We start from the raw sequence: 18,424 nt of genomic DNA on the forward strand, positions 1-18,424 counted from the left end.
GGAGGGGGGAATTCACAAACCACTAAGTTAGGGTTTCCCTAATTCAGTCCTGGGGACCCCAAGGGGTGCACTTTTTGGGTTTTGCCCTAGCACTACACAGCTGATTCAAATAATCAACTAATCATCAAGCTTTGATCATTTGAATCAGCTGTGTAGTGTTTGGGCAAAAATGCCCCCCTTGGGGTCCCGAGGACCGAGTTTGGGAAACTATGCACTAAGTCAAGCATGCCGCCACAGCTTGTGCAATAATGGATTTTAGCTTGAAATCTTTGCTCAGATAAGTTCTTATGTGTGAAAAGTTAGTCCAATGTGTGTAGCTTAGGCTATATTCCATAGCTACATTTCTCACATTACATTTACATAGATAGACCACAGCTCTGCTTTCTGTGGAATTTCAAGAACTCAATAACCACCCGAATACGTTTTAGCTCGTTCCATCACACTTTTAGAAAACATCAACAGAAACGGGACGTGCAACCTCGCAGCAGCTGTCCCCTAAAGCCAAGGAAGAAGGATACAATGCTACACCTGAAATAGCCTTCTATTCTCACAAGAGACGCTTGTTTGACCAGCAGCTGTAAGAAGAAATAAACTTTGAGAGAGTTTTTCCACCGTGTCCATTATTACTGCGCCAGTGATGTGGTTCCCACCCAGCTCGCGCCAAGTTTCAAGTTGCGCTCATTTGCAACAGGTCGCTGTCAAACTCACCTCGTCTCACCGCTGGTCCCATTAGGTAACAACTCTGTCTAAATACATGTATCTGTCTTTACTGTTTTGAAATGTTACATTTAAGGCAAAAACATATTATTATGGATTATTTAGTAGCCTTTTAGTGCTGGTAGCTTGTACAGATTTCAATGGAACAACAGTAATAAATCCAGTTCAGATAAATTGATAACTGCGCTCATTTGATATGTGTTTTAATTCCAAACCATACAGACTAATACCTAAAAATACCTATTCTAACTTTCTAACAATTTGAGGTTGTTGGAAATGACACAAAAAGGATGTTATATCTAGATATTCTCATTACATTGATCATTCAGCGGTGGCAGTACATGTCAAGTTAATTCCTACATAAGCGTGGTGTATAGTGTTGACATCTCTCTCTGTCTTTGTTGTCTCTGTCTCTGAGTGCTGTTCTTTCCCCATGTCTCTCTCTGATGCTGAGAGGAATGGGACTGTTCTTTCCCCATGTCTCTCTGAGGCTGAGAGGAATGGGGAGATGATGGTTGATGAACAAATTATACTGAACAGAAATATGAACGCAACATGCAACTATTTTAAAGATTTTAATGAATTACAGTTCATAGAAGGAAATCAGTCAATTGAAATACATTCATTAGGCCCTAATCTATGGATTTCACATGACTGTGAATAAAGATATGCATATGTTGGTCACAGATACCTTTAAAAAGGTAGGGGCGTTATCAGAAAACCAGTCAGTATCTGGTGTGACCACCATTTGTTTCATGCAGCGTGACACATCTCCTTCACATAGGCTGTTGATTGTGGCCTGTGGAATGTTGTCCCACTCCTGTTCAATGCTGTGCGAAGTTGCTGGATATTGGTAAGAACTGGAACATGCTGTCGTGCACGTCGATCCAGAGCATCCAAAACATGCTGATTGGGTGACATGTCTGGTGAGTATGCAGGCCATGGAAGAACTGGGATATTTTCAGCTTCCAGGAATTAAAACCACTCTCACCTCGGGGTGAAATATATCCGTTGTGCAACGAGCTTCTGACTGCTCTGCTTGTGATGCTGCACATTTAAGGAACCAACACTGCATTCAAACAGATACCCCACCCAGAAATAAATACAGAAATACCCCACCCAGAAATAAATACAGAAATACCCCACCCAGAAATAAATACAGAAATACCCCACCCAGAAATAAATACAGAAATACCTTCCTTCCTTCCTTCCTTCCTTCCTTCCTTCCTTCCTTCCTTCCTTCCTTCCTTCCTTCCTTCCTTCCTTCCTTCCTTCCTTCCTTCCTTCCTTCCTTCCTTCCTTCCTTCCTTCCTTCCTTCCTTCCTTCCTTCCTTCCTTCCTTCCTTCCTTCCTTCCTTCCTTCCTTCCTTCCTTCCTTCCTTCCTTCCTTCCTTCCTTCCTCCCTCCCTCCCTCCCTCCCTCCCTCCCTCTCTCTCTCTCTCTCTCTCTCTCTCTCTCTCTCTCTCCCTCCCTCTCTCTCTCTCTCTCTCTCTCTCTCTCTCTCTCTCTCTCTCTCTCTCTCTCTCTCTCTCTCTCTCTCTCTCTCTCTCTCTCTCTCTCTCTCTCTCTCTCTCTCTCTCTCTCTCTCTCTCTCTTCGTTCTCTCTTCGTTCTCTGGCGTCTCGCTCTTGATCTACAGTATGGCTCTGCCCCTTATCAGTTGATGATGTCATAAGACAAGAAATAGCCTGTGTGCTTTAGTTCTTGTAAAGAGGACATTAAACCCCAGTCTCTAATGAATTAACCATTACTCTGTGTGTTTGTCATGTGGCAGTTAATAGTGCATGTGTGCGTGTGAGTGTGTGTGACAGCCTGAGTTGAGTGTTTAAATAGGAACCCACCCAGCACTTAGATTACTGTGACATCATCTGTATACTTTAGATTTGATCCTTGCAATGAGCACCTTACTGTGTGTCTTTGTCCTTCTCTCTCTCTCTCTCTCTCTCTCTCTCTCTCTCTCTCTCTCTCTCTCTCTCTCTCTCTCTCTCTCTCTCTCTCTCTCTCTCTCTCTCTCTCTCTCTCTCTCTCTCTCTCTCTCTCTCTCTCCTCTCTCTCTCTCTCTCTCTCTCTCTCTTCGTTCTCTGGCGTCTCGCTCTTGATCTACAGTATGGCTCTGCCCCTTATCAGTTGATGATGTCATGAGACAAGAAATAGCCTGTGTGTGTGTGTCCGTCACTCCTCTCAGAGGAGTCATCAGAAAATCAATCAGCTCAGTGATGAACCGCAGGATCCCACTCTCACAGTCTATCAGGATGTCCTTATAGCTGGTTACTGTTGGGATGTTCCTGTCATTCTGCTGCACTGGTCTTGATGCCGTCTGGACAGACTCCCAAGGGGTGTGTGTGTTGAGAAAGACTCCACAGTGTATAACTGCAGCCAGAGAGTCTGTTTTATGACTAGCCTGTATGTCCCCCTGAGAGAGGATCAGTGAGGGTCAATAGTCCTCTCTGCCATATGTGTGTTTGGTCATAAATAAGGTCTGCTCTAGTCATTCGTCACTTAATGTGTCATGGTCACCCTCCTCTCTCCGCCAACCTCTGGAATGTAGCCAACGTGTTAAGGAGCTCTGAAGGTGGACTCTCAGAGTGACATATTGATGACAGTCATAAAGGACCAGTAATGGAGGACACTCAGTCAGTCAGTGCACAGTCAGAATGTTATGTCACCGACCCGCTATCTGGTTACCCACCGTCAATCAGAGTCTAGGGCATTTAATGTCTGTCTTAGTGGCTGAGGCCACACTCAGATGCACGCACGTTTGTGCACACGTACACAAACACTCTGAGTGACTATGGTGTTCTATAGAAAGCCTGATATGCGTTAGCTACTGTGGGACACGGGGACGGCACTCTCAGACACAAGGTTATGTGAAAATAAAGACATCAGACATCACTCCAGATGGGACATTCCTCAAGACCCCCACACCAAGGAGCTTTCTACTTCATAGAAATACATTGTCCCTTCACACAGCCAAGGTGTTTTCTTCGTTAGCATAAACCCCTGTCTTTTAAGTCTGTGAAGTGCATTGTGACACTCCTCAAGTTTTATTTAATTTGATTCAGAGTTGATAGCTAATGGATTGAATTTACGTAGTGCGTCTCAAAGTGCTCAAAGCCCTGACTGTACAGTTGGCTCAGAGCTGCTCAGACCAGCTGTTAATTATATTATTGTTGTTTCATTATAATAATGCACTCAGTAGAAAACAGGAAGGACAGAAACAATGTCTCTCCAAATCATATTATTGCTGGTGCTGTGGGTTGCCAGATGCAGAGCTAGATAGCATGGACCCAAGGGCCAATGGAGGGAGGAGAGGGCCAAAACCATTCTTTATTTATTAAAACCAGGGGTGGGGGTCAGAGCGATTGGGGGTGACCTCAACAGTGAGAGATTTGTCTTGGAGCCCCAATGCAGTCTGCTTTGAGTTTGTGCTAGGACGTGTTTGTGCAATCCACCTAAGTGTGTGTCTGTATGTGTGTGTGTGTGTGGTGTCCTAAAGTTAATCCAACATAGGGCTTTAGTCATCCCGTGTTTGTGTGTGTGTTTTGAAAGGGTCAAAGCTTTAAAGGGATAGTTACTTTGAGGCGATCTGTGCCCAGTGTGGATTGTTGTCTTCGTTGGCCCATCTACTTTTAGGAAAGGGAAGACATCAGTAAGTTGGTCATTGGGTGAACTATCCCTTTAAATGCTAAAGGGTGCTTTAGTTCTTGTAAAGAGGACATTAAACACCAGTCTCTAATGAATTAACCATTACTCTGTGTGTTTGTCATGTGGCAGTTAATAGTGCATGTGTGCGTGTGAGTGTGTGTGTGACAGCCTGAGTTGAGTGTTTAAATAGGAACCCACCCAGCACTTAGATTACTGTGACATCATCTGTATACTTTAGATTTGATCCTTGCAATGAGCACCTTACTGTGTGTCTTTGTCCTTCTCTCTCTCTCTCTTTCTCTCTCTCTCTCTCTCTCTCTCTCTCTCTCTCTCTCTCTCTCTCTCTCTCTCTCTCTCTCTCTCTCTCTCTCTCTCTCTCTCTCTCTCTCTCTCTCTCTCTCTCTCTCTCTCTCTCTCTCTCTCTCTCTCTCTCTCACACACACACACAAACACAGTCTCTCTCTCACACACACACACACAAACACAGTCTCTCTCTCACACAGTCTCTCCCTCTCTCTCAATTCAATTTCAATTGAAGGGCTTTATTGGCATGGGAAACGTATGTTAACATTGCCAAAGCAAGTGAAGTAGATAGTAAACAAAAGTGAAATGAACAATAAATATTAACAGTAAACATTACACTCAGAAGTTCCAAAAGAATAAAGACATTTCAAATGTCATATTATGTCTATATGCAGTGTTGTAACGATGTGCACATAGCCTGTCTTCTCTTGAGAGCCAGGTCTGCCTTCGGTGGCCTTTCTCAATAGCAAGGCTATGCTCACTGAGTCTGTACATAGTCAAAGATGTCCTTAATTTTGGGTCAGTCACAGTGGTCAGGTATTCTGCCACTGTGTACTCTCTGTTTAGGGCCTAATAGCATTCTAGTTTGCTCTGTTTTTTTGTAAATTCCTTCCAATATGTCAAGTAATTATCTTTTTGTTTTCTCATGATTTGGTTGGGTCTAATCGTGTTGCTTTCTCTCTCTCTCTCTCTCTCTCTCTCAATTCAATTTAAGGGGCTTTATTGGCTTGGGAAACATATGTTTACATATGTTTACAGGACCAGCTTGCGTAGGGGACTCTTCTCCAGGTTCATCTCTCTGTAGGGGATGGCTTTCTCTCTCTCTGCTTACTCTGGACTGATCATTGTGGTGCCCGTACCTCTAATCGCTTGCTTGGTGTCGTAACTGAACATGATCAGCAACTGAGAGTTGCCCTGTGTTATTGAATCAATGCCAGGAATAGACTGACAGACAGCCTTCTAACTGTTCCCCCACACAGCACGCTCTCACAGTCTCACTGCAGAATCCATCCTACGTTTGTCCAAACATTTCTAAGGTAATCTTTAGGCATTCATTCTGAATGGTTAAGGTAAGGGTTAAAGCAGGGGTGTCAAACTCATTTTAGCTCAGGGGCCACATGGAGGAAAATCTATTCCCAAGTGGGCCGGACCGGAAAAAAATCATGGTATATATAACTTAAAAACAACAACTTCAGATTGTTTTCTTTGTTTTAATACGATCAACATACAACATAAAGCTGGAGCCTGAGGACAGTGTGTCCAAAATAGTACAAGCACAACATCACTATTAATCATAAAACACCTCAAGTTATTTGAAAGTTCTGAGGACAAAGAACACACAAACACACAATGCCTCAGTGATTAACAGAACTGTTTCACAGATCACAGAACTATATCAGGGTGTCATTTCTCAGGCAGAAATGTAGATAAAAATAATGAAACCTGTTCCCCAAACAAGTGCAAGAACCACAGAGTCAAGAATAGGTTAAATATACAAATAAAATAAAATCAATTAAAAACAATAGCACATCAACATAAAAACATGTAAACATAAATCTGAAAGTGTTGCTCAAACTCCCGTAACAGTCCCGTTATTTTATCTTTGAACCGCTTCATGTCTGCCACATGTTGGGTCGCGCACACATTTTTCAGACAGGGGAAGTGAGCTGCATCACCACCGGCAAGTTGCGTCTCCCACAATGACAGCTTCAACTTGAAAGAACGTATGTTGTCATAATACTGCGTGACAACTTTGTTGCGCCCTTGCAGCTGTTTGTTCAAGTTATTCAGGTGCTCTGTAACATCCACCATAAATGCAAGGTCTGGCATCCATTCTGCGGAATGAAATTCTAACACTGGTTTGCCCTTTTCTTCCATGAACTGTTCAATTTCTTCTCGTAAATCAAAGAAACGCCTCAGCACAGCACCTCGGCTTAACCATCTTACCTCAGTGTGGTATGGCAGGCCATAGATGTGGTCTTTCTCTCTGAGAAGGCTGTCAAACTGACGGTGATTCAGGCTTCTGGATCGGATGAAATTAACAGTTTGGATGACCACCTTCATGACGTTATCCATCTTTAATGACTTGCAACACAAAGCCTCCTGGTGCAAAATACAGTGAAAAGTCAAAAAATCACGTCCTCCATTTGCAGATTGCACTTTCTCTCTGAACTTTGTCACAACGCCTGCTTTTTTCCCCGATCATTGAGGGCGCACCATCTGTAGCCAGGCTGACAGCGCGGGACCAGTCCACTCCGACCCTGTCCAGCGCGCCCGACGAGTGCGGTAAAAATATCAGCTGCTGTCGTTGTATCTGTCATCGGCACCAACTCCACGAACTCCTCGGTGACGGTCAATGTGTCATCAACTCCGCGGATGAAAAAAATGGCCAGTTGTGCAACATCTGTAATGTCCGTGCTTTCATCAATTGCAACCAAAACGCAATAAATGACTTTACTTTTTGCTTCAACTGGCTGTCCAAATCCACTGAAAGATCGGAAATCCTGTCTGCAACTGTGTTTCTTGTCAGGCTGATATTTGCAAAAGCCTGCCGCTTTTCAGGGCACACAATCTCCGCTGCCTTCATCATGCATGTTTTTACAAATTCACCCTCACTAAATGGTTTTGAAGCCACTGCGATTTCATTAGCAATGAGGTAGCTAGCTTTCACTGCAGCGTCACTGATGTCTCGGCTGTGAGTAAACACAGACTGCTGTTTCTTCAGACCCGTCAACAGTTCATTCACCTCTCTCTCATCTCCACTGTCCTTGAAAGTTGTCATATTTGTCGACATGAAGACTCACATAGTGGCGACGAAGGTTATATTCTTTCAGCACTGCAACATGCTCTGAACACACCAAACATACAGCTTTCCCATTCAATTCCGTGATTAAATAGGATGACCATTTTTCTTGGAACACTGCACTCTGCATCCACTTTTCTCTTTTTTGACAGAGACATATTGGGGCAATGAGGGTGCCAAAGCACATAATGTTAAAAGTAGAAGCCGTAATAAATATCGCGGGCAAAACAAAGTAGCTCATATGCTGCACGTGCTTGACCTACTTGCTCTGCCCCGGTATAAACAGTTTGCTTGCTTAACACAATTGCTATTGCGCCATCCAGTGGACGCAATTGGAACAGCAGTTTATTTTATTGAAAAATTGCAGTGCATTTTTATACTTTACAAATTTTATTTATTTATTTTTTTTTTAAATCATCTCGCGGGCCGGATTAAACCCGTTTGCGGGCCTGATCCGGCCCGCGGGCCGTACGTTTGACACCCCTGGGTTAAAGGGTCAATCTGCAATTGCTTCATCCATTATTTTACTTAGAAATTCATTAAATGTACCCACTGACTCTTGAAGAATATAACTTAAAAATGCCTCATGCGCTTAGATCAACTGTCGTACCCCATCAGAACCAGAAATATATGCTTGTTTCACTACAATGTTTGTAAACAAAGTAAATGTAAACAAACACTATTTAGCCTCAAAAGATGGTTAAAACAATCATTTTGGAAGTCATCTCCCGACATCCTGCTTACCTGGATGGACGTTGAATTTCGCAGTGAATCTTAAGCGACCTGGCTGCCACCACATCCCTCTAATATTCCCCTACAGCTGTACCTGTACCATGTCAGTGCATTCTTCAATGTAGACATCACATCCTGGTCATTGTTGTCAGTCATTGTAAACTCTTCAGGAGAACACTCACAAAAAAAAACTCCATCATTAGAGCATCACAGCAGAGGACACACACACACACACACACACACACACACACACACACACACGGCCCGTAAAACACTCCTGCCTGTTTACTCTCCACACAGATGGGCCATTGGAATGTCTGCACCAGTGACATCAGCTATAGTCAGAAATACACATGCCATGTGTGTGTGTGTGTTTGAGCTCTCAGGGTTATCGGTTGTGATTGGGAATACAGGCGAATGCACGCACATACACACTTGTGTGTTTGTTTGAGGACTATGTGTGTTTAATGTAGCTGTATTAGGGCTAACAGGCTGGCTAATGTAGTGTGTCTAATTGGTACTAAGTCCTCTGCATCACTTATACTGTTGCAGAGCTGTTCTTTATCTTGCTTTCTCTCCGCCCCTCTACCTCTCTCTTTCTCCCCTTCTCTCTTGCTCTGTCCCTCTCTCTCCTTTCCCTTTCTGCCCCTCTCTCTCCCATCACTCTCTCTCCTCTCTATCTCTCTCAGTTATTTTACACTTAATTTCTCTCTCCTGCAGAGGGGAACTCAGTTGAGGAGACTCTCCTGCTGTAAGTTTCTCTCTCCTTCCCTGAGGAAAGGGCATCTCACAACCCCCCTCTCTCTCTCCCTCTCGCTCTCTCTCTCCCTCTCGCTCTCTCTCTCTCTCTCCCTCTCCCTCTCTCTCTCTCTCTCTCTCTCTCTATCTCTCTCTCTCTCTCTCTCTCTCTCTCTCTCTCTCTCTCTCTCTCTCCTTCCTCTGTTTCTTTCTTTCTCTCTCTGCTCTCTCACTCAGTTTCTCTCTCTGCTCTCTCTTTCTCTCTCCTCTCTCTTTTCACTTCCCCCATCCCGCTGACCTGCTTAATTACTTTTTTCAGGCTGGGAGGGGGAAAAGAGGGGTGTGTGTCTGTGCGTAAGTGCATACAGTATCTGTGCGTTTGTGTGTCTGTGTGTGCTCTGTAGGGCAGTGTTCAGCTGACTGCAGAAGCTCTACCTGGCAGTGTCAGCCAGTACGTCAGCACCAGGGGATGGAGGGAGTGAATGAAGGAAGAGAAAGGAAATAGAGGATCAGAGTGACTGCAGACAGGAGAGGAGCACACACACTGCTCACAAACACAGCACTTACACACACACACACACACACACTGCTCTCTCTCGTTCACACACACACACACATTCACACTGCTTTCTCTCGTTCAAACACACACACACACACATGCTGCTTTGCATGGCTGTGCTCGCACACACTCTATGGGAGTTGGGAAAGGAGCGTGTGTGTACTCTGTTTGAGATGGTGAGTTCTCCTATTCTCGTTTTGGGATGTGTGTGTGAGAGCAGTGTGTGAGCAGTGTGTGTGTGTGTGTGTGTGTGTGTGTGTGTATGTCTTTGAGGACAGGGCTGAAGAGGGAAAAGTGTGTTTGGCAAAGTTTGTCCTCCGGCTGGCTACTTGGGATGTGGTATGACCCTCTCTCTGTGTATGTATAGTGTACAGTAATCTGTGTGTATATAGCATAGAGTACTCTGTGTATACAGTACTCTGTGTGTAAAATACAGTATTCTGTTCATATAGTATACAGAACTCTGTGTATATAGTATACAGTTCTCTGTGTATATAGTATACAGTACTCTGTGTATATAGTATACAGTTCTCTGTGTATATAGTATACAGTACTCTGTGTGTATATAGTATACAGTACTCTGTGTGTATATAGTATTCAGTACTCTGTGTGTTTGTATGCTCTGTGTGTGTGTAGAATGCACTCGCTTTTCCAAAGATTCTCTCTGTTCTACAAGATTAAGTATTGCTCTATGGTTATGCACTGCACTGTAACGGAGAGCTGTAATTTATAGTCATTTTAGGTATTATCAACAGTAAAAAACGTGTTGTATTTCGAATGGTACTGTAATTCCACCCCACAGAAGACAGTACTGTACCATATCTTTGGAGTGCCAAAAACCTTTTGACCACTAGTGGGTGCATGGAATTGTTGTTTCTGGGTCATTAACATATTTTAAGGCGTGCCTTGTAAGAGGCTATATTTGTTGCACCCGTGAGTGAGAATGCTGTACCAATTTAACTCCTATGTAGTTATAGTGCGCCATTAATTTAAAATGTATAGGGAACAGATTGGAGTAACAGCTAGTTTTAAACCTGGTTGAGCATTTTGCCATGTCCTTTTGGTCTGTTTGGTCCTGTAGTCCCTGCCAGTTGAGAAGCTGTTGTTAAGGCCTCTAGAAGTGGTATAAAACACAATATATTCATAAAGATACTGTAAGGTGTAAACACTTTACCTGGCAGCCAACCTGCTTACACCTATCCCTTGTAATTACAGTAAAATACTGTGAAATACAAACACCTCTTATGGTATTGTCATTACACAGTACTTGCTTTGATACCGTATTTATATTACAGTAGGTGTACTGAATATATTACAAAATTGTATTTGCCTCCAAACTGGCTGTAAGATACTGTCAGATTCATGGTAACCCCTTTACAGTGTGTGTTATTGTGATGAGTGATAAAGATACTGATATGTGAGATTGATACCTTATAGATGATTATAGTGATCATGACTGTGATAAAGAGATGATGATGTTGATAGGAGTGTGATAGTGGGAATAATGTTGAGTGATGCTTATGATAGTGAAAAGGATTGAGATGATGAGTGATAATGACATTGAAGATCATGATAATGATAATGACTACTGTAGTTATCATGACTGTGATGATGACAGTGATGACATTGAGAAAAGCTAGTTTTCTCAGGTCACACACACACACACACACAAAAAACACCCTTCATGGCGGCAGGTGTGTTTGCTGGTATGTGAGGATTTTCTGACCCGCTCTTTCTCTATCTTTATACTTTCTACTTGATCCTGGTAATGAGCACCTTACTGTGTGTGTTTATCTCTTTCTCTGTCTCACCACCAGCTGTTCTGTGATATTGTTTCCCCACCGTTTGACTAACTCCCCACCTCTCTCTCTCTCTCTCTCTCTCTCTCTCTCTCTCTCTCTCTCTCTCTCTCTCTCTCTCTCTCTCTCTCCCTCTCTCTCCTCTCTCCCTCCCTCCCCCCTCCCAGTGAGCAGACCCCAGTGTAGAGACAGAAGATGCTTCCTGTGCTGATCTGTACCCTGGTCTCTCTGAGCTTAGCAGACAACTTTGACACAGCATACCCTGATCTGGAGCACTACAGAACCATCTACGTTCAAGGTAGACACCAGTGTGTGTGTGACTTCCATCTGCATTGATAGTCTTACAACTGTCTCTGTTTCGTTTATGATACACAGTAGTGCTGGTCCATATGGACAAAATACATATCACGTTACATTCACCTGTTTTTGTGATAACGATAAATCGGACAAAAAGTAATATTGCGGTAAATGGAGCTATTTTGCTCGATAACAACAAATACTACAATAATAAAAAAGTTTCAATGGATAGTTACTTTACATTAGCGGCAGGGCTCTAGACACGTTTTTCCAGTGCCTAGTAAGACAACTGAGATGGTAGCCTATGATTTAAAAAAATAAGCTATTTCATCCCAGATATCTAGGAAATGCTTTAATGATATTTTGATGTGCAACTTGTCAAAATAGGATACAATATTTTTGCTAGATAGCCATGTAGGCTAATTGATTAATCTACACTGAACAAAATATAAAAACACAACATATAAAGTGTTGGTCCTATGTAATAAATAAAAGGCCACTCTAAAATGTGTCACACAACACAATGCCACATATGTCCACCAGAGCTGTTGCCAGAGAATTGAAAGTTAATTTCTCTACCATAAGCCACCTCCAACCTTGTTTTAGATAATTTGGCAGTACGTCCAACCAGCCTCACAACTACAGACCACATAAATGGCGTTGTGTGGGCGAGCGGTTTGCTGATGTCAATGTTGTGAACAGAGTGCCCCATGGTGGCAGTAGGGTTATGGTATGGGCAGGCATAAGCTACGGACAATGAACACAATTGCATTTTATCAATGGCAATTTGAATGCACAGAGATACTGTGATGAGATCCTGAGACCGATTGTCGTGCCATTAATCTGCCGCCATCACCTCATGTAATAGCATACTCACCAGACATGTCACCCATTGAGCATGTTTAGGATGCTCTGGATCGACGTGTACGACAACGTGTTCGAGTTCTCGTCAATATCCAGCAACTTTGCACATCCATTTAAGAGGAGTGGGACAACATTCCACAGGCCACAATCAATGCTCTGCATGAGGCAAATGGTGGTCACACCAGATACTGACTGGTTTTCTGATCCACGCCCCTACCTCTTTTTTAAAGGTATCTGCAACCAGCAGACGCATATCTGTATTCCCAGTCGTGAAATCCATAGATTAGTGCCTAATTAATTTATTTCAATTGACTGATTTCCTCATATGAACTAACTCAGTAAAATCTTTGAAATTGTTACATGTTGCATTTATATTTTTGTTCAGTATATCAGTAATTGTAGGCTAATGTCCTACAAAAGCATTACAGCACTAGGCCTAGCCCACTGGGCACACACTGGTTGAATCAACGTTGTTTCTACGTAATTTCAATTCAATTACGTTGAACCAACGTGGATAGATGTTGAATTGACGTCTGTGCCCAGTGGGAGGCTACTTGATGTAGGTCTATTCTCTGCACATGGCGTGCTCAGCTCGGCTCCGTGGGCGCATTAAAACCATACTAACTACAGCCTGCTCCAGTTGTAAAGTGGAGCCATGCCATGTACTCAATATTAAGAGGGGAGAAATAAATGATATGCTCACAGAAAGCTGTGACTTTCCTCTCTGTAACTAAAACAACAGTAGTTGCTTTGAAAGCTGTTTTGTCCCATAATAGTATTTTGATTAACAGCACATGCATGCTTGTCCTTCTCAGAATCTCACCCTCTTCCGTGTGCACAGTGGGGAGAGGGAGTGAGAGCCAGCAGATGACAGTGAAACAGGGACTTTCATAGCATTTTCATAGATACTTTCATAGCAGGAATCAACATAATGCATGGCTATTACTGTTGATCAAATAATGGTTTTAGAACTATCTACAGGAACGTTGGTTAGCAAAATCAACATTTTCCAAAGTCAGCAAAATGCTTCAGTAAGAGGAAGGCAATGTCGGTGTCTGTAATTTTCGGTTTATCGTCCCAGCTCTAATACATACTCCTGAAATATTGCCTGTAGTTTCATAGTATCATCTTGTCTCTCTATGTGTGTGTGTTTATCCTCATGCACTGCAACTGTTGAATGAAAAACATTGGGCAATTATGTGGGGTCTTGTTTGCTCTGCGTGATAACCTATCAACTATCTCTCTTTATTGGGGCTGTAGAGGCAGATTGCAGGGCAGATATGTCACTGTTGGTGTCATGTTTAAAACCAGGTGCTGTGACTGTGTATTGGCTACTGTACTGTCTTTGGAGTGACAATATATAGGCTGTTTTACCACATACAGTACTGTGGTAGTGTGTGGTACCAGCAGTGGTATGTATGAAGCAGCTCTCCAGCTAAAGCAGTACTGTACTGTGTGTGCGGTAAGCAGTTCTGTGTGTGTGGTAAGCAGTTCTGTTCAACTATTGTGGAGAAATTAGCTTCAGCATCGATCGTAGTTTCAGGAGGGAGATTCACTGACTTGGGTGGAGGGAGGAATTGCTAACTCACTCAGACCTAGGATCAATGTGCTATTGAGAACGATTGGCTTTGAACCTGGGTCTCCTACATGCTTCAAGACTTTGTTAGTCTGCTGAACTAAAGCAAGGCAATACCCCGGGGAGCTAATGTATGTCTTCAAGTCTCAGAAAAGGTTACTCAACAGACAGACTGTGGTTCAATAATCCACGTTATCCACGTAGATGAGGTGAGACCCTGGGATGCTCAGACAGTCTTGTCCTGTCCAAATGCTGCGTATTGTGAGGAAAGACAGCTTGTAATGCAGGTTAAGGCTGCGGGCTGAGGGCTGGGAGTTGGAGAATGTCCGAGGTCTGAGGGTCATACTACAGAGGAACACACAGCAGGGGCTTTAAACTTCCCCTTCTAACAGCAGCTGGAAATCTGTAACGTCTTCATGTTCTGGAGACACGAGAGACGAGAGTCACTTCTTATATTGATTGTGTGTGCCACATTGAGGCCCAAATGAACGCCCTCTGGTGGTCAATTACATTTAAGTAGAAACCAATAATTGTTTTTGCAAAAGTGAGAGTTGTTCCTGGTGGGTGATTGAAAGGGAAGTCAAGCTTGTCACACACAGTAAGACTACAGGGCGTAAATGTACCAGTAAGACTTTGTGTACCCAACGACGCTGCCAGTGGTGACATCACCGAGCAGGTTGGCTGAGGATACTCCATTGTTTACATAGTGCCTCTAGATTTATTAGACTTATCAATTTGCTCCACACCAGGAAGAGAGGATTAGGTAAACATCAAACACATGATGAGCTAATGGAGGACTACACAGTCACGCTGGATTAGAAGAAAACCCTGGAACCAGAGTCTGTTTTAAAGTAGGAAAGGGTGGGTGTTCATAAACTTTCTGAATATTAATGGCTCTATTCAATCCGTGATCGCGGAAGGTTAGTGTTACAGCGTGATTGAAATTTAAAGGCAATGTTCCCACGTTTGCAGAGACTGCATTCACGGTAAACACTGATCAATCGGAAATGACCTTTACATTTCTATTGCGTAATCTGTAACGCTTCAGCGATACAGGTTGTATAGAGCCCTAAAAGTGACTTTGATACCTGGTAGCAATTTAGTTGAAAACAAATTAGTGTGTGGTTGGGTGTGAATGTGTTTGAAGTATACTTTAAATACATGTAAATGATACCTGGAGTAATTGTATTATGCGTGGCTGGCAGTAGTTCATATTATTACTATATCTATAGACATCATAATAAACCAATCATTCTCTCATAGACAGGCCAGATGTTTGGAACCTGATATTGACTACAGATTTTCCTAATACACCGGTCACTGTCAATACATCAACATTTAACAACAAGCTACATTACAAATGTTTAAACAATTACAATGCAGAACTGTTTGTAAAAACAAGCTGCACAATAACACAATGTTAAAAAAGTTACATCATCACCGTGTTTGTGACAGGGTTGCACAACTGAGCTCATGTGCTTCGGAAAAACAGGGATGGGAACTATTTAGCTATTGAGCAAGCATCTGCTTCCATGCCCAGTTCTTGCTAATCAGTTTCATATGGGATAATGTGATAACAGGTTAAATACCATTCAGAGAAAATAAACCAGCCAATTTGTTGATTAGATACAAAGAACAAAACAATGGGTTAGTGTTGTTGTTGCTGAGCTAGTGAGAGAGGGAGACATACTGTAGAGCAAGGGAAATAGGTAGAGAGAACCACCCCTCGATTACTAATTGTATAACCCACCCCTCTATTTCAGAGAATGGCTCTCGGCTCTCTGTGGTGACGGAGCAGTCCAAGGTGGTGTCGAGGCGGGGGGGAAACACCACCCTGCCCTGTAAGTTCCACAGAGATGCGTCACTGCCCACCAACCCCAAACTGAGGATCAAATGGACCAAGCTGACCTCAGACTACCTCAAAGAGGTGGGTTTCTACTAGAACCAATGTCATAAAATACACCAGGGTACTACTTGAATCAAACCTCGTTTTCCATCCACATAATGCAGGACTTTTGGTCAGAGTCAGATAATGTACAGGTCTGGTCATAAGTATTGCACTATGGGGGATAGTCCATGTCATAAAAGAGTCCAGGAAGTATCCATTGGAGCCAACTGATGACATCAATTACAAATTACTTCTTCGTGTTGTTCTAGGTGGATGTATTCGTTGCCATGGGTTTCCACAAGCGGAGTTACGGACGTTTCCATGGACGCGTCTACCTACAGGACTCGGCTCCTACCGATGCGTCGCTGGTCATCACAGAGCTCACACTGGAGGATTATGGGAGATATAAGTGTGAGGTCATCGACGGGCTGGAAGACGGAACGGGCGTGGTGTCTCTGGACCTGCAAGGTAACACACACATGCATGCATGCTCGTAGACACACACACACACACTGAAAGTATGTCCTCACACAGTTAGCATTTAATATGCACTCAGTGTGCCTTCCGATCACTTTTGAGGTATGGAAATGTCTGACTAACTTTTTGGGAGAACCATTATTTGAAGTGACTGGGCTGTGGTAAAGTGACTGTGTCCTGTTGATAAAGTCTATTTACTGTGGAAACTCTGTAGCAGCCTGTCCTTGTCTAGCTGTCCCAGGGTTCTGGCTATATATTACCACGAGCTGAGACTACCCAGGAGGACTGTCAGGGGACACATACGCATGTGCACAAACACACACAGGCATGCGCATGCACGAGCATGTACACACACACACACACACACACACACACACACACACACACACACACACACACACACACACACACACACACACACAGTCAGGCCAGAGTAATGGAGTTCATCAATTAGATTTCCATTCCTGGCTTTCCTCCATGGAACAGGGTATAACTCCATACATCACCCAGCCAGACCTGCTCCATTAAATATGAGAATGATCAACCATTGGCAATCTAAAGCCTGGAGCTACAGACCTACAGCCACCACCCACTAACACAACACTGGAACAGAAATAGTAGGATTTTATATAAGGGAAAGGGGTTTAGCTATTACAGTTTGTCTTTTTACAACTCATGTTTTGTTTAAAGAGAGATTAAGTGAGGACATAAAATCCAAAGCAAATTGATGTTTTATTTATTGCTGTTGGGATGTTGACTTTCTCCTCTCTCTTCCCTCTCTCTCTCTCCCCTCTCTTCTGCCCTCTCTCTCTTTCCTCTCTCCCTCTCTTCCCTCTCTCCCCTCTCTTCTGCCCTCTCTCTCTCTTTCCCCTCTCTCTCTCTCTTCCCTCTCTCTTCTCCCTCTCTCTCTTCCCCTCTCTTCTGCCCTCTCTCTCTTTCCCCTCTCCTCTCTCTTCCCCATCTCCCGCCTTCTCCCTCTCTTCTCCTCTCTCCCCTCCCAGGTATTGTCTACCCCTACTTCCCTCGGTTGGGTCGTTACAACCTGAACTTCTTCGACGCTGAGCGAGCGTGTCGCGATCAGGACTCCATCGTGGCGTCGTTTGACCAGCTGTATGAGGCGTGGCGTGGGGGTTTGGACTGGTGCAACGCAGGGTGGCTGAGTGATGGATCCGTCCAGTATCCCATCACCACCCCCAGGGAACCCTGTGGGGGCAAGAACACTGTCCCGGGGATCCGCAACTACGGCTTCGGAGACAAGGAGAAGAACAGATATGACGTGTTCTGTTTTACCTCCAACTACAAAGGTGAGAGGGGGGAGGGGAGTGTGTGTGTGTGTGTGGTGAGGGGGGTTGAATGTGTGTGTGTGTGTATCTAACCCTCTCCCTCTCTCCCTATCTCAGGGCGGTTGTACTACCTGATCCACCCCTCCAAGCTGACGTATGACGAGGCTGTGCGTGCGTGTCAGAAGGATGGTGCTCAGATTGCCAAGGTGGGCCAGATGTACGCCGCCTGGAAGCTATTGGGCTACGACCGCTGTGACGCCGGCTGGTTGGCTGATGGGAGCGTGCGTTACCCTATCACCCGCCCCCGCAGGCGCTGCAGCCCAGCGGAAGCTGCTGTGAGGTTCAACGGTTACCCCGACAAGAAACAGAAGCTGTATGGAGTCTACTGCCTCAAAGGCCACAACTGAGAACCCAATACACTCACACACACACTAGAGAACCTATTACATTTACAGAGAGAAGGAGGGAGAGGGGGATGGGGGAGGGGAGATAGGAGATAGGAGAGAGGGAGGTCATGTGGAGGAAGTAAGTGGTTGAAATAAACTGTGCTTTTTAGATACTGTAAAACACGGGTGTGAGACAATCCTTTTTATGTAATCTGGGACCTGTAATTAACACGATATTAAGGTTCATGTTATTTAATCTGTTGTTTCTATGCAGGAACAGAAAGGGAAGATGGTTTGGGAGGGAGGGGGGAGGGATGGAGGGAGGGGAGGGAGGGGAGGGAGGGGAGGAAGTGGAGAT

General features: G+C 43.9%; 1 protein-coding gene across 1 annotated transcript; it reads left to right on the plus strand.

The window, feature by feature from the left end:
- Positions 1-9,523: 9,523 nt before the first annotated feature.
- LOC121582670 (hyaluronan and proteoglycan link protein 1-like) lies at positions 9,524-18,149 on the plus strand. Its single transcript, XM_045225107.1, has 6 exons — positions 9,524-9,672; positions 11,463-11,593; positions 15,796-15,959; positions 16,190-16,388; positions 17,399-17,701; positions 17,798-18,149. Exons 2-6 carry the CDS (start codon positions 11,491-11,493, stop codon positions 18,085-18,087), a joined length of 1,059 nt encoding a protein of 352 aa, XP_045081042.1. The 5' UTR covers positions 9,524-9,672; positions 11,463-11,490; the 3' UTR covers positions 18,088-18,149.
- Positions 18,150-18,424: the final 275 nt, after the last annotated feature.

This window comes from Coregonus clupeaformis, chromosome 15 (genome assembly GCF_020615455.1).
Source record: "Coregonus clupeaformis isolate EN_2021a chromosome 15, ASM2061545v1, whole genome shotgun sequence".
Classification (NCBI taxonomy): Eukaryota; Metazoa; Chordata; class Actinopteri; order Salmoniformes; family Salmonidae; genus Coregonus; species Coregonus clupeaformis.

Excerpts from the sequence above, each read along its gene's own strand:
- LOC121582670 (XM_045225107.1), top strand. The coding sequence starts at position 11,491 with ATGCTTCCTGTGCTGATCTGTACCCTGGTCTCTCTGAGCTTAGCAGAC. Across the intron at positions 15,960-16,189 it reads CCTCAGACTACCTCAAAGAG|GTGGATGTATTCGTTGCCAT; the intron begins GTGGGTTTCTAC and ends GTGTTGTTCTAG. Across the intron at positions 17,702-17,797 it reads TTTTACCTCCAACTACAAAG|GGCGGTTGTACTACCTGATC; the intron begins GTGAGAGGGGGG and ends TCCCTATCTCAG.